We start from the raw sequence: 14655 nt of genomic DNA on the forward strand, positions 1-14655 counted from the left end.
AACACACAGGACTTTCACACAGTGTCACAAAAGACCCTGAAGGGATGCTCATATCTCTGATCATGGCAAAATAATCCTACAGTAATAGTTCTCCCAGTGTTAGAATCCCATTCTTTTACAAAATGCTTGTTTCTAGGCAGTATTCAGGATGCTGGAGTGAATCACTGCCTCGGGCTGCATCAGCTGCCTCATCCAGTTGCTCAGCTGTTTTACCACTTAGTACTATTAATTTTTCCTCTGAAAGCTGGGGAAAACTTGTCTAGAAACACAAGGCTGCCCTTTTCCAGGGATCCATCAGCTCTCCTCTCTGTTCTCATCATAAACCAAATGACTTGGTTGTCCACCCTTAAATGCCACCTCCTACTAACAAGGGTCATCCAAGCCATGGATCACACAGCAGCTTCTCATGGCAAGCTGAAGGCACAACTAAAGGATCCAGGCCTCCCTGCCCTCAGGCCCTTCCTGACCACCTGTTTGGGGGAGAGCTAAACAGATTATTTTTTACTCCCAGAGATGCTTTCCCACCCCCCACTCCAAAAGCTACACTCCCTGCACAAACCTTTTCCCATCTGGTGTGAAAAGGCTATGGCAGCATTCGAAGGCTGGGGCCCACAGTGCCGTTTTTCCTATTATCACCTCAGCCTCTTCCCTTCCCTTCCCTTCCCCCTGGGGACACTGACCCAAGGGATCCCATCAGTGGCTCACAGCATCCCTGTGCCACAAGAGGGCACATCAAGCCCTTGGATGTCATTGCCCGAAATAGCAACCAGCCAAACAGAGCTCAGGGGATAGGATATACCAGGGAAAGTGGGTTAGAGGGGAAAACGTGCTCAGGCCCATTCATACTGCCATACACAGCCCTGGGAGATGGCCAGCAGCCCAAAAAGGTCCCTGGAGAGTCAGAGGCTTTGGAAAGATCAGACTTGCTGCTTACCCAGTCCCACAATGGTAATTACCCCCACAGCCAGAGCCCATCCTTTTAAGGCTCTGCTTGGTCTCCAGGCAGCTCTTTGCATTGAGCTTTCAGTTCCTGGACCACAGTCTGTAGAATGCTGGACCATTTTGCTGTCCCACATCAGGTCCATTGCTCTCTAGATCTGCCACTTTCTTACTTACATGACTGTTTACTTAATTTTTCCCAGTTTTCAGTGCTGACTTTTCTAACAACCAATAATTGCCATAAGATAACCCCCTCCGCAGTCCATACCCACCTCCTTAAGGTGGCAGGCGACCATGTTCCTGTTAGCACAGCCTTAAATGCCACATCCTAACAAGGGCCACCTGGTCCCAAGCTTGGGTTCACCCAGCAGTATCTGTGGCAAGCTGAAAACACACCTGGCAGCCTGACTCCTGAAATATGACACACTTGATGTAAGAGCTTTTTAACCTTAACACCTCCAGCCTCTTAGCAGGAGAAAATCTATATTTACAGGACCACCAACAGCATGGCTAAGCTCAGTGTGCACCCTGTCCCCCATGCAACCTCCCAGAGCACCCATGCAGAGCACCCTGCAACCACAGCACCCCAAAAGGGATACCAACCCTCTGCAGAGACCCCTCGTTTTTCCTGCCCTCCCATCCCAGGCAACTGACAGATGCAAAGACAGAACAGTAGTGTGCATAGCGATTGTGGTTAGATTTTATTGGTTTTTTGTTGGTTTTTTGTTTTTTTTAACTCATATAATTGTTATAATACAAAATATACAGACTGGAGATGCCAAGCGGGTTGTGGGTCACCATGCCCTGGGGCAGGGGATCACACCATGCGACCTACAGCGTGAGGGGGGAGGCGGCAGGTGCTCCACATGGCAGCGAACAATGGGTACCCCAGAGAGCTGGGAAGAGGGAGAACAGGGCTGAAGAGATGGAGGGGTAAGGCCCTCCCACCCTTAGGAGAATGCAAGTGGGAGCTCAGCCCCACAGCAAACCTGGGAACAGGTCTGTGAGATGAACAGTGTGTTGAATGAACCTAAAAAACACATCATGTCTGTGAGATAAATAATGTGTCAAATGAGCCTAAAAAACATGTGATGTCTGCAAGGGCTGGGCCAGGGACGGCCCCGGGAAGCAGCCCCCTAGCTTTGGCTCAGAGCCCCAGGGGTTAAATTCTAATGTCTCCAGCCCTAGGGCCTCAGCCTGGGTCTGGCCCAGCATGGGTGCTGATCCCAGACATCGCAGCTCAGGCCAGCCCAAACCACCCCTGGCCAAGGATACAGAGAGTGAAGCCACAGTCGGGGCTGTCAGGGCTAGGTACATTCCCAGTGCCTGTGAAGGGCTTCTGGAGTTGGCATGGGATCATTAGCCATTGGGCATCACTCTCCCAGCTATGACTTGGAGTGGTATGTGGGCAGGACAGGCCTGTCTGCACACACCCATGTCCAAGGAGCTGGTGGTGACAAAAACCCAGAGTCTCCATCCCCAAGGTCCCCAAGCAGCCTCTCACATGTCCATGCTGGGAAAAGGAGAAGAGTCCCCTGCCCCAAGGTGACCCTCCAGCCTGCCAGCAGCATGGCAGTGACTCCTGTCTAACCCCAGCCTTGACTTTCTCCTCCAGGAGCTGCCAGCTCAGCTATGTCACCAGCACAGGGCTATCCTGTGGGGACACCTCTCTGCATCATTGCTCATTCCCTCATCCCCGGGGCAGCAGGTGGGCTGGGATGGGCCAGGGCACACGAGCAGGGCACGGTCAGCAGCTAATGATGCCAGGAGCATGGCTGTGAGCCCTATGGGACCAGAATGGCCACCAGAGACGAGCCCATCTCCCTCTTCCACATGTCCCCATACCCTGGCTGTCACATCCTCAGGAAGGGCTGGAAAGAGTGTCTCTCCACTAGAGTCTCAAAGTGGATCCCTGGGGTCCCCCTGTGCCAGCACCCCAAACCTGAGGGACAGGGGCTGAGGTTGCAGCTCTCCCACCCCTGCATCGTCCATCATGGGGGATAAGTGTCACAAGTCACTTCGAAGTCTCTTTAGCCTTCCCTCTGCCCCTGTTAGGAAGAGCTTGTAGGTCTAACCAGGATCCCTGGGATCAGGGGACACTCCCTATAGCTCATGCAGCAATGAACCCCAAGGGCTCACGTGGTTGCCTTCTCCAGGCACAGCCCCCCTGCCCACCCACTGGCCCAGGACAGGGAGGGTGGCCAGTGGCTCACAGTGGACACATCAGACACGCTTCCCACAGCAGGGCACACCAGGGCAGGGGAGGAAGCCGAGGCACTGACTGTGCCCATTGCAAGATTTCACTGGTTTCTAGACTGTGTTGCTGGAGGATTTGGGCTGGAGCTGGGACTGGGGGCTCCTGGGGCTGGGGAGGATCAGGGTAGGCGAGCTGTGGCTGCACAGGGTGGTGTGCATGGGGAAAACATCTACTGCAGCCCAAGGATGCATCTTTTCCACCAGGATTGGGTGCAGAGAGGTCCATCCAGGTAAAATTCTCATCCTGTGCCAGCCATGCCCATGCTCCAACATCTGGGAGCACCTGCTTGGGATTCCCCAAGGAAAGCAGAGCTGGGCCAGGGGAAAGGGAAAATCTCGGCACTGACTGCATCTCACAGAAGGAAGGCCCCTTTCCATGGAGGTGTCTGTGCAGCCAGAGGAGGGGAGTCTCAAAGGAAAAGTCAAGAGAGAGAAGAAGGTTCTGGGCCCAGTGTCAGGAGAGCTCATCTGGAGGCAGGTCCGGGAGCTAAATCACGCTGTCGAAGAGCTGCATGGATCGCATGATGTTCTCATCCTGTCAGGAGCAGGTGGAAAGCACACAATTTGGGCACAGAACAGCCATCTAGGCAGCTCCCCCAAACCTGGCTTTACCCTCATGGCAACTCTGGCACATGGGACAAGAGCCCCAGGGACTACAGGCAGTTTCCAAGCCCTGTTGGGATCCATGGCTCTCCTCATCTGTACAAGGATGCTGGCATGGGTACAGTTCCCAAAGCAGAGCTCCAGCCTTGCCCCTGGGAGCCCTGGCTTCACTCCCTCTCTGCAGGAAGGAAGCAAGAGGGACAAAGGTCCCCAAAGAAGAGGGTGGTGACCTAGCTCAGAGAAGAGTTGCTGGTGACTTTACCTTCTGGCAGGACTCCAGGAACTCCTCGATTGTCACCACGCCATCCTTATTCCGGTCCATTTTCTGCAGACAAGCACAGCACAGGGAGCATAGCAGGGACAGCCCCAGCCCTAGGGAGAACCTGGTACCCCTTGCCCAGGTCCCACAGGGGCTGGACACAGTGCACTCCTGGCCCCAGGCATGCCCAAGCACCAACAGGACCAACACAGCCCTGCTTCATCCCCAGGGTGGGGTGTTTTCTACTGCACCAACTGCAGCTCTGCGCTGGAGCTCTGCTTCCCCATGTGCTCATGCTTCCTGAGAATGTACTCAGCTCACCTGGAAGAAGTTCTCCACATGCTCCCGGGGTGCTTCCTCCCGCATGGCTGGGTAGGTGTATTTGCCCATCATGTCATAGATGGACTTCATGATGTCCAGCATTTCCTGATGGGAAGGGGAGCAGGGTTGCAGTGTCAACATGGGGCTCTGCCTCCACCTGGTCCCCAACCCACACCTTTTTCTTGATGCTCTTGAAGGACCTGTGGGGTGCTCAAATATGTTTGTGCTGGCTCTGTGCACAGTGTGGGGCCATGTGTGGATGGAGCCCCAGAGCTGCACACCACTCATCCACCCTCCATCCCAGAGACACACCAGTGCCAGGAAGCCAGCAGGGACATTTGCAAAGCTGAGCTCAGTTAAATATTGATCCCCTGGGCTCTCCTCCAGAGCTCAGCCAAGTTCTGCCCTTGTCCCTGCCAGGTGCAGACTTGCACTGGCACCGGGGACCAGTCTGGACCCCCATCCCACCTCTTTGGTGATGCAGCCATCTTTGTTCAGGTCATAGAGGTTGAAGGCCCAGTTCAGGCGATCATCAATGGTGCCCCGCAGGATGGTGGACAGCCCAGACACAAAGTCCTGCAAGGATGGACGGGGCAGGCAAATGGGAGTTACAGCCACAAAGGGCCTCAGAGACACGGAGTACAGCCCTGCTTGATTCTCCTGCAGAGAGGAACTCAGCCCCAAATCTGATATGCCCTGGGGCTGGGCTGACAAGGCAAAATGTTGGGTATCAAAAAGAGTTGGGGGAGAAAAAATTGCTAAACTCTGTACATTTCCCACACTACTCCCTTGGGTCACAGCAACCAAGAGGACAATATGTTCAGCCAAAGCCTGAACAAGACCCAGCTATGGCTGTGTCTGCCAGTCTGGGTCTCTACACAACCCTACCCAGAAAATACAGAAAGCCCTTTTTTTTTGCTTTTAATTGGTTTTCTGTTGCCTCTGGGAATTTAATAAACTCCACTAGGCCTGCCAACTCTTCATCCATCTGCAACAACAACACTGCTGACCCCAGTCCATGGTCCCTGGAGGGCTGTGCTCTCCTTGCCCCGCTGCACCCCATCACCCCTCCTTGGCCACAGCTCACCTCAAAGCTGACGGAGCCATCATGGTCAGTGTCGAAGGCGTTGAAGAGGAAGGTGGCGTAGGTGCTGGAGTCTGCAGGGAGGCAGACAGCATGAGGGGGTGCTGTGTGACCCTCTGTCCCACAGAGGCACCCATGTGTATGGGGACAGGGATGGGGATGGGCACTCACCTCCTTGAGGGAAGAACTGTGAATAGATCTGCTTGAAGTTTTCTTCGTTGACAATGCCGCTTGGGCACTCCTGCCAGGGCAAGGTCACAACGTCACTTCCATATTGCAAAAGAGGGCTGAACATCCCCTACAAACCTGTGGCTGCCTTGCCTTGCCATCCAGCCCTGTGCACCTGGTGGGGTGGCTAGAAAGGCTGCTTAGAGCATCTCCCTGATTTTTTGGGCTGCACCCCTCACTGGAGGAGCTCTGAATCCCAGGCACCTGGGAAGGGGCTCTGTGTACCCAAGTAAACAGAGCACAGGATCAGGTCTCCCCACTGAGCTCCCTGGACGTAAGATCAGGCTGTAGCCTTATATAAACTTCAACCCCAAATCTTTCACAAAGAAAGCAGTACCCTGAGGTGGACATGGCAGCAGAGGTGGGGGCTATCAAAGCTGGTCAAGGAGTACTCACATTCTTGAAGCCTCGGTACAGGACTTGCAGCTCTTTGCGGGTGAACTTGGTCTGCTCCTGCAGCTGCTCCAGCCCCTCGGGGCGGTGGCAGACGGTGGAGAGCTCAAACTCATCCTCAACACTGTCTGCAAGGAACCCAGGGGAAGAGAGGGTGGCTGAGGCCAGCACTGTCCTGCCTTATCTTGTGATGCCAGGGGGCAGAGAGGCACCTTGCACAGCACATGCTGTCCTCTCACACCTGCCCAGGTTTACACATTTTTGGGGTGCTCTGCTCAGCCAGAGCTGGGTCTATGCCAGAAGAGGACACTCATAGACACCCTGGCTTACAGACCAGGACTGGGCAACAGCCCCATTCCAGTACAGCCTAGGCTGGGCACAAAAGAAGTGTGAAAACCCCCCAGTGCTGAAACCCTCCCTGCCTGCCCTTCTCCTCCCACCAGCACAGGCATCTGCCCTGTGGAGTTCAGACCCTTGATGTCCTGCAGCACCAGGGCTCACATCCAGCAGGAGAGTTGCCCCTCAGAACCCCCGGCCCCAAATGCCACCCACCCCCCCCCAGCCTTTCCAGATTCTTTTCTACCCACTGTGCTCCCACCTTCCTTGATGGCTTCTCTCCACCATCTGCCAAGCTGCACAACCCCTGGCTGCAGCAACCAGCACCCCTAGACCCCACTCAGCCAAGAGGGGCACACGGCAGGTACTCCCTCTTTGTGGGATGGTTCAGACCCTGCCACTCCATACTCACCTTCTCCCAGGGGGGATTGGCTTGGAGCTGGGAGAGATCCTGACCAGGGGCTTGGACTCACCGAGGAACCAAGCACACCCAGCACAGGGGGTTAAGGGACTCTGCACTCACTCCCTGCTCAGTCTCGTTCATCACCCCATCACACCTCCATCTCCAAACCGACCCTCAGCTTAGAGAAACAATTCCCCACCCCTTAGACCAGTGCCGGGAGGGCCCTGCTGCCCTGAGCCAGCTCCCAAGCGGTCCTTGCCGCTGTGCATCCCGTGGGAGCTGCTCCAGGGAGACGAAGAGGGAGGAAACCAGCCTGTGAGCAGGTAACGACAGAGGTGGGTGCAGAGCCCATGGGATCGGACCCCTCCAGGGCAGGGCTGATCCTGACAGCCAGGGCAGGGGAGAGGCGGAGGCGTCCCCTTCCCGCAGGCAGGGCCAGGGCGGAGAGCAGGCAGCAGCACTGCCGGGGACAAACACACACAAAGGCAAGAAGAAGCACTTGCTTTCACTGAGCGAGGGGATGGATTTGGGCCGGCAGCAGGGCAGCAGTTTGAGGAATCGCTGCTTCAGCGCTTTTTTAGTTTGGACTGGCGGGTTGCCTGGAAGAAAGAAGGAGTCACCAAGCAGAAGAATTAACACAGCATCAGCCCCCGGTCCCGACGGGCAGCAGGGTTGGGCACCCGGCGCAGGGTGATCTGAGCAGAGGCAGCACATGCAGAGTGAGGCTGGAGGAGCAGGAAGGCAAAACCCAGCCCAGGCTCTGGTCGACCTTCCTGCTCAATCCCAGGACAAACCCAGCACTGGAGTATCCATCCTTGGGAAGGATGAGGACAACCCTGCTAGGCTACCCACGCCCTCTTTACACCCCCATCATACCAAGGTGCCCTGGAGACTCCCAGGAGCCCAGAGAGTCAGGAAACGGCAGGGCCAGACTTTGTCCTTTAGCCTTGAGGACAGTTACTTGCTCCCTGGGGACCCTCTCCGAGGGGCTCTGCAGGGAGGCAAGACAGAATGAAGCCCAAGAAACAGCCGGTGGCGGATCCAGGGCATTGCATCCTCCCTAAGCTCGGGCTGGGTTTGATCCTGCTGGCAGCCACGGGCTGAAGGCAAAGCATGCACCGGACCCCCCATGCAGCCCGGACTGCAGCATGCACCCCCACCCCAGTGCAACACTGGGACCCGAGCCCAGGGACCTGCTTTGAGACAGCCAGAAGGGAAACGGGGCTTTGCCTTGGCCAGGCTACAGCTCTGGGTGAGGGACTCCCCACACCAGCCTGGCCCATGGCCACTGCATCCAAGTCACCCTGCATTAATAGTAGGTCCCCTCACTGTACTGACCCCAATGCCACCCCCTGTTCCCCCAATTGAACCCCAATGGTTTCACTCAGCCCCATCTGTCCCAGCTGGTGTTGCCCCATGGCTGCAGACCCCCTCCCTCCCTTCCCACAGTGCCTCAAGCCAGCAAACTCAGCGCAGGACTAACGCTGCAGGTAGGGAAAGGAGGAAGAGGAGGGGATGAAGGCCACGCTGGGCTCCAGCCTCCGACGGGAGGCAAACACCAGCATGGGGACAAATGGGACAAAAGGTGCAAAGTCCCTTTGGAGCTCTGGTTGTCACTGTGTTTGCTCCAAGCATCCTGTACATCTGCAAAGAGCAGGTCACAATGCCTATGCATCCTCAGCCCTGGTTTTGGGGTTGTTTCTCTAGGGTTCTAGCAAATAGCTGCCACAGAAGCCCTTTCACAGCCTTGTGGGGCTAAGCTGAGCCCCACATGCCAGGAAAATGGTGTTGCATGGTACCCAGCTCCAGGACAGGGACATGGGTCTGCATCCAGCAGCCACTTCTTGGCAGATTGGCCCCAAAGTGCCCACAAGCAGAACATGGGACCCTCTGAGCTCACACCAAGACAGCTCCATCATTCTGGGGGATGGAGAATAGCTCCAGGAGGTCATGGATCCAGCAGGACATCACAAAAAGCCACTCAAAGAGGGCAAATTCTCCCCAGGCATGTGGCATCCCCAGCAGGGTGACAGTGAGCTGCAAACCTATGGGGATGAACAAACACATCCCCTGGCATTTATCAGGGGGTGACAGGGGCAAGGGTGAGGACCAGGATCTTGGCACTGGCAGAACAGCACAACCTGGCTCCTGTCTGCTCCAGGGTTTGCAGACAGATGAGGAAAGAGGACTTTTCTTTCCTAGAAGTGGGCACCAGTTGTATATAAACCATGATTTTGTCAGAGCTACCCTTCCAGGGCTTTAATTTGCAGAGGGAAAGGGAAATTGCACCTTTCAGCCTTCCAAGGATGCTCTGGGGCCAGGTCCTTCCAGCAGAGCTGAGCTGTGGGAACAGACCTGACAGGCAGAAGTATCCCCTTTGCTGAGAGGGAAGGGACAGGGTGGTCAGAGCAACACCCCATGCTGGGGTGATGGACCCGGGAGGGAGCAGGGCAGGAGGGAAACCACACAGCGAGAGAGATGCAACAGAGAGTAAACTGTGGTTGGACTCACAGGGGCAGCAGGTATAGGCACGTGCAGTAGGTCAGGTCGGGTGCAAGTTACACTTTAGTTTGTTATAAAGAAGGAAAAAGAAAAAAAAAATAACATGGGCGTTTTCTCAAGGAGGAAACCGAAGGGGGCCCAATTCCAGGGTCCCCAGGGCAGGGGAGGGAGCACATTCAGCACATGCAGCTTAACAACAGGAGAGGGGTGACCAGGACTGGGGTTTTGCTGTCCTGGCTTTAGTGAACACAAGGGCTCTGCTGAGTAGGACACACACCCTCTTTCTGTCCCCAGCATCCAAACCACAAGCAAGTCTGGGAGCTGCTCCTCCTTGCTAGGAAACAGCTCTGCCCAAAGATGAGGTGCAGTGCCCAACCATGTGCTGCCACTCTGGACACAAGGGACATTGCAGCACGAAGCCCTGTCCCTGGCAGCAACAGCTCCTTTTCCAGATCCACTCTGCTCTCCACCCTTCTGTAAGGGCCATCCAGCGGCCGGCACAGAACAGAAAGGGCAGGCAGTGTTTTATCTGCGGCGGGAGGGCTGCCGGGTTAAGTGCCTTGTCGCTTCCCATGCATCACTCAGCTCGGCAACTTCAAAGCACACAAACACACACAAGCCGAGACTCTATCCTTGAGTAGCACCAGAAGGGGAAGGAATTTCCCATCCCCACCTCCACATGCTGTTGAAATAAATCCTGAAGCCTGGCTCTGAAGGTCCGAAGGGACCTACCCTACCCCCAGCAATGATTGCCATCAGGATGGCCACGGGCCACTTTGTATCGAGCCAGCAGCAGCTGATGTGCCCTTGGAGGCTGGATCCAGCCAATGCTACCGTGCTGAGGGTTACCCAGGGCTGGGCTGACACCCCCTTCCCACGGAGGACCCAAGCCTGGGCTGCTCCGTGGCCTCCCCAGAGGAAAAACAGGAGACAGGTGCATAAAAATGTCCTTATCCTCCCATAGAGCCATAGCCACCAGTGCCCTTCCAGTGACAGCTGGGTGGGGAGACCAGCCCACCCCTTCCATGGCACCCTCCTGCTAGAATACACCCTCAATAACAAACCAACAGGCAGTGCCAAAACTCCCCCATCACCCTCAGTAACCTGTCAATAAATGCATGATCCTGATGGGTGGAAAATGTGCATCCCATGACAAGACCCCCTACAATGTCCCCGGCTCCAGGGCACAGCACCATTCCAGGAGGGGAGCAGAGCACCAGCAGCCCTGCTTGGCAGGGCTCACAGCCCCTGCTTGGCCCCGTGAGGCAACACTGGGTCAGTTGGCAAGTCAGGAGGAGCTGGTATCCCAAGGCTGATCTGAACCCAGCTGCCCCTAAAACCTGTGGCTGACAATCATCCCTGTGCAGGGCTCAGCACTCAGGGAAGTACCCAGCCTCAGGCAGTGCCATCAACCACAGCTCTCTGGGGTCTGCAATGATGCACAGCACGAGGAAGAGTGAGTCTCCCCTGGGGAGAAGTCAGGATGTGTCCCACCAACAGCAGCTCTGCAAATGACCCTCATCAGTCAGCAATGCAGAGCCAAGTGCAGCAAAGGTGCCAGACGGTCATCCATCAGAGGGATGAAATCACAGCTGGCATCTCCCAGAGCCAAGGAGTCCCTCTCCTGGGGGTGGAGCAGCAAAGCTGCCAAGTGAGCTGCAGTTTGTGGGACAGCAAAGGCTCAGGACCAGGATATTCCCTGGTGCCAGAGGGAGAAACACAGCACAACCCTTGTGCTGAGCAGTCCCCAGTGGGGCTCACAGCACTGCTGTCCCCATTCCCATCCCCAGCCTGTGACAGTGATCCAGCCTGGCTGTGCCCAAAGGAGATGTTGCAGAATAATAATTTCTTCAGACCACACCACGTACGGAATGTTGCGAGCAGCGAATGGGAGAGGATGCACATCCCAAGAGACAGTGGAGCTCAGGGGCTCCCCAAACGGAGCAGACAAAGCTGCAGGACTGGGACAGCCATATGCATCACGCTGCTGCAAAACCCACACACAGGGACACATCCTGCCCCCATCAGCACCTCCTCTGGCAGCAGGAACCAGCACATCCAAGGTGCCAGAGGAACTACCCAAAAAAATGCTCCAGCACAGCAGCAGCTCCTCTTGGCTGCAAGCAGTGTGTTCCACAAGAGAGCTAGGGCTCTGCATATCCATTACCCAGATGCCATCCGTACCCTCCACAGTAAGGCACAGGGACAAAAAGTGGATGTGCTTCAGCCACATCCCAGCCAGACCCCAGGCAGCTCAGGAACATCCTCCATCAAAAGGAGGTTGAAAGCACCTCCTGGGCACAGCACTCTCCTCTCCTCTCCTCTCCTCTCCTCTCCTCTCCTCTCCTCTCCTCTCCTCTCCTCTCCTCTCCTCTCCTCTCCTCTCCTCTCCTCTCCTCTCCTCTCCTCTCCTCTCCTCTCCTCTCCTCTCCTCTCCTCTCCTCTCCTCCCTCTGCTCTCCTACTAGTTGCTTCTCTGATCACTCCTGGCCACACACCTCCCATTCCAAAATCTGGTTGCCCAAGGGAATGTGATCTGCAGTCCCTTTATTTCACAGCATCCCCAGTGCCAGCAAGGAGGCAGAGGGGATGGAGGCAAACCAACCCCAAAACACATTCATGCAAAGTCTATTGGCAGCTGTTGTCTGAGCTGGGACTGTCTGTGGCACCGTCGAGCCAAAGGAAACCAGGCATCAGCACCATGCAGCTCCCTGCACTCCCACCCTCGCCAGGCACAACCAACAGGTCGTGTATCCATTGCTCTGATATATTTAGGGTCCTCTTCTTTGGCCACATCCAGCCCTATCCTCAGTACCCACTTGCCAATCCAGGAAGTTCAACACCCAGAGCATCCTCTTCCCTCCCCAACCCTGGCACAGCCCCACAGGGAGGGCTCGCCTCTTTCCCCATGTTTTCCCCATAGCCACCAATTCCTGTAGCAGTGAGAAAGCTTTGCCCTGCATGGTGCTGCACCCCATATTCATGGCTCTTTTCTCCCAGCTCACATTTATCTCCTCAGCCTCAGTTACCTGCAGTGTTTTTCCCCATCATCTGACAAAGCCCAGCCCTCTGCATCCCCTTGCCTTGAGACTCGAATAGCCCAGACAGTCTCCATACCCCAGCACTGCACACATCACTGCATCCCAGTGCCTCAAGACCCAGATATCCCCACCCTAAAGCTCCCAGACACCTTACATTTCTAGTATCCTGCACCCAACACCACACATTCCAATGTCCGCAAATATTCCCACCCAATATCCTAACAGTCTGAAACACCCCCAGACACCCTCACTTCCCCAGTTCCCTACACCCTAATGCTGCAAGACACCCCAATGCCCCCTCCCCCCCAAAAAATGCCCTAAACCACACTAATCCTTCAGAAACTCCCCTAAGCACCCTGCAGCCCTTGGGATAGGAGGAGCACCTCCACCACCACAACCCCATCTCATTGCAACCCCATCCCCATCCCTGTCCCCATCCGACCTCCCCTGGTCAGGTCGATGATGCCCAGAGCATGGAGTATCTTGAGGCTGGAGCAGAGCAGCAGGATGATGCCCACCGTTTGCAGCCCCTGCAGGTCCCAGGGTGCCTCAGCAACCGCCATCCCCCAGACACACAGCCCCAGCCGGCAGCTGCTCTGGCAGCAACAGACCCAGCAACGCAGGAGAGGGGAGGGCAGGGGAGGAGAGACCTGCCTTGGCCCTCCCTCTTCCTGCCCTGGCGCCCTTTGGGGTCCCTCGGGGCACCCAGGCTGCAGAGAAGGAGAGCCCACGAAACTGCCCAAGGGACTTAGGGGTCAGCTCTCCTGCAGGGCACCCCTGCACTACACAGCCAGGCACAGGAACCTGCAAAGGGGTGCACAGTGTGCTCAGCCACACTGACTTCCACTCCAACAGCAGCTCGTGGTGGCACTGGAGCTGAGCAGTCTGCAGGGACCCTTGAGTTCATCACACGCTACTGGGATACTGCTGTCACCAGCCTGGGGACCAGCTCTGCCTAGGAAATCCCCTCTGCCATAAACCACCATCATAAACCACCAAACCTTCCCCCCAAAAGTGTCCCCACCTTGCATGGCACAAGTTCCCTGCCTTGGAGCTCAGCCTTGTCCACTGATCACCTCCACAGACCTCTGCAGCCTCATTTCCTCCCTCTTCTTCTGCATCTCTGCACCAGCAAGTCAGTCACAGCCACAGCTGGGACTGCCAGCCCTGGGTACATTGCCTGCTGCTGGAGAGAAATGTGCTCCACAGGGTGCAAATGTGCCCCACAGGGTGCTGCCTGGAGGGAGGGCAGCAGGTCAGGGACAGCCAGGGTGGGTGATCCCCACAGCCCACCCGACGTCCTGCTTTGAGGGCAGCCTGGCAACAGTGGTAATTAGAAAGTTCTTTCAGTTGTCTCTGCATGTCTCACCTAAAAGCTGCTTCTGATGCGGCCACCTCCTGCACCAGCAGTACAACAAGCCCCAGGGCAGGCACCCATGGGGGAATGAGACATTTTCCTGTATCTCTGGGAGGGGATGCTGTAGCCAAGCACGGATGGCACATCTGACATCCCAATAACAGCACTCCAGGGACCATGGACCCTAGAGCCCAGTCCAGGCCACTTCTATTCCCACCTGTGCCCAGTCCTGGAGTCTAATCCTGCCCCTCAAGGGGAGAGGTGAAGGAGATCCTATTGAGCTCCCACAGCACCCTGCAGCCCAACATAACCTTGTGCTAAAGAGTCACAGCCTCTCCCACTGGACTTGAAGGTTTTGCCCTCCACCAAGAGAGCAGGACTATAAAGAAGGGCAGTCTTAATAGGCTCCTTTGCTCTCTACATTTCTTGCTTTTCCTCCAGCCCGTGGTTCTCTCACCTCCCTGTGGCTGAGTGATCTCCTGCCCCTCCATCTGCTGGCTCAGAGCCCATCCTGGGACAGAGTGGGGGTCCTTTTCCATGTCCAGCTGAATCTCCTTGCTCCCCTCTCCAGGCACATCAGCAACAGTAAGAACAAATCAGGCCAGAGGGAATTGGGAAGGAAGCAATGTGAAAAGTGATTAACACAAGGCCGGAGGGAGAAGAGATTCAACAAGCTAATTAGGTCTGGCTGGGCTGAGCAGGACATGTCACCACGCAGCAGCAGAGGCACAGGGTGCACTACAGGTACTGTGGACCTTGGGGAGCTCAGAGCTGCTGGGAGAGCCAACCCTGCCCAGCCCTAGAGCCAGCTGACAAACCTGCTAGCCCATGGAAAGGCAAGGGTTAAAGCCACTGCAGATGGGGGAATGTCTTGTGCAGCCCAGCCCAGGGAACCCCAAACTTCAACCTGGAGTGCCTGCAGCTATCCTAGGCT

The 14655-nt window shown here is 56.0% G+C and overlaps 1 protein-coding gene across 4 annotated transcripts in view; it reads right to left on the minus strand.

The window, feature by feature from the left end:
* Positions 1-1417: 1417 nt before the first annotated feature.
* KCNIP2 (potassium voltage-gated channel interacting protein 2) overlaps positions 1418-14655 on the minus strand; it is a 43985-nt gene continuing 30747 nt past the window's right edge. The window contains exons 2-9 of one of the 4 annotated variants that reach the window (XM_053983735.1): positions 7322-7421; positions 6087-6207; positions 5634-5703; positions 5466-5536; positions 4847-4954; positions 4379-4483; positions 4061-4123; positions 1424-3730 (exon numbers count right to left, since the gene is read on the minus strand). In XM_053983735.1, the coding sequence (XP_053839710.1) occupies positions 3683-3730; positions 4061-4123; positions 4379-4483; positions 4847-4954; positions 5466-5536; positions 5634-5703; positions 6087-6207; positions 7322-7421 (686 nt within the window). In that variant the 3' untranslated portion in view covers positions 1424-3682. Of the gene's footprint in view, positions 3731-4060; positions 4124-4378; positions 4484-4846; positions 4955-5465; positions 5537-5633; positions 5704-6086; positions 6212-7321; positions 7422-14655 lie in introns of all 4 variants that reach the window. The other 3 variants (XM_053983734.1, XM_053983737.1, XM_053983736.1) reach the window with 3 other exon arrangements.

This window comes from Vidua macroura, chromosome 8, assembly GCF_024509145.1.
Source record: "Vidua macroura isolate BioBank_ID:100142 chromosome 8, ASM2450914v1, whole genome shotgun sequence".
Lineage (NCBI taxonomy): Eukaryota > Metazoa > Chordata > Aves > Passeriformes > Viduidae > Vidua > Vidua macroura.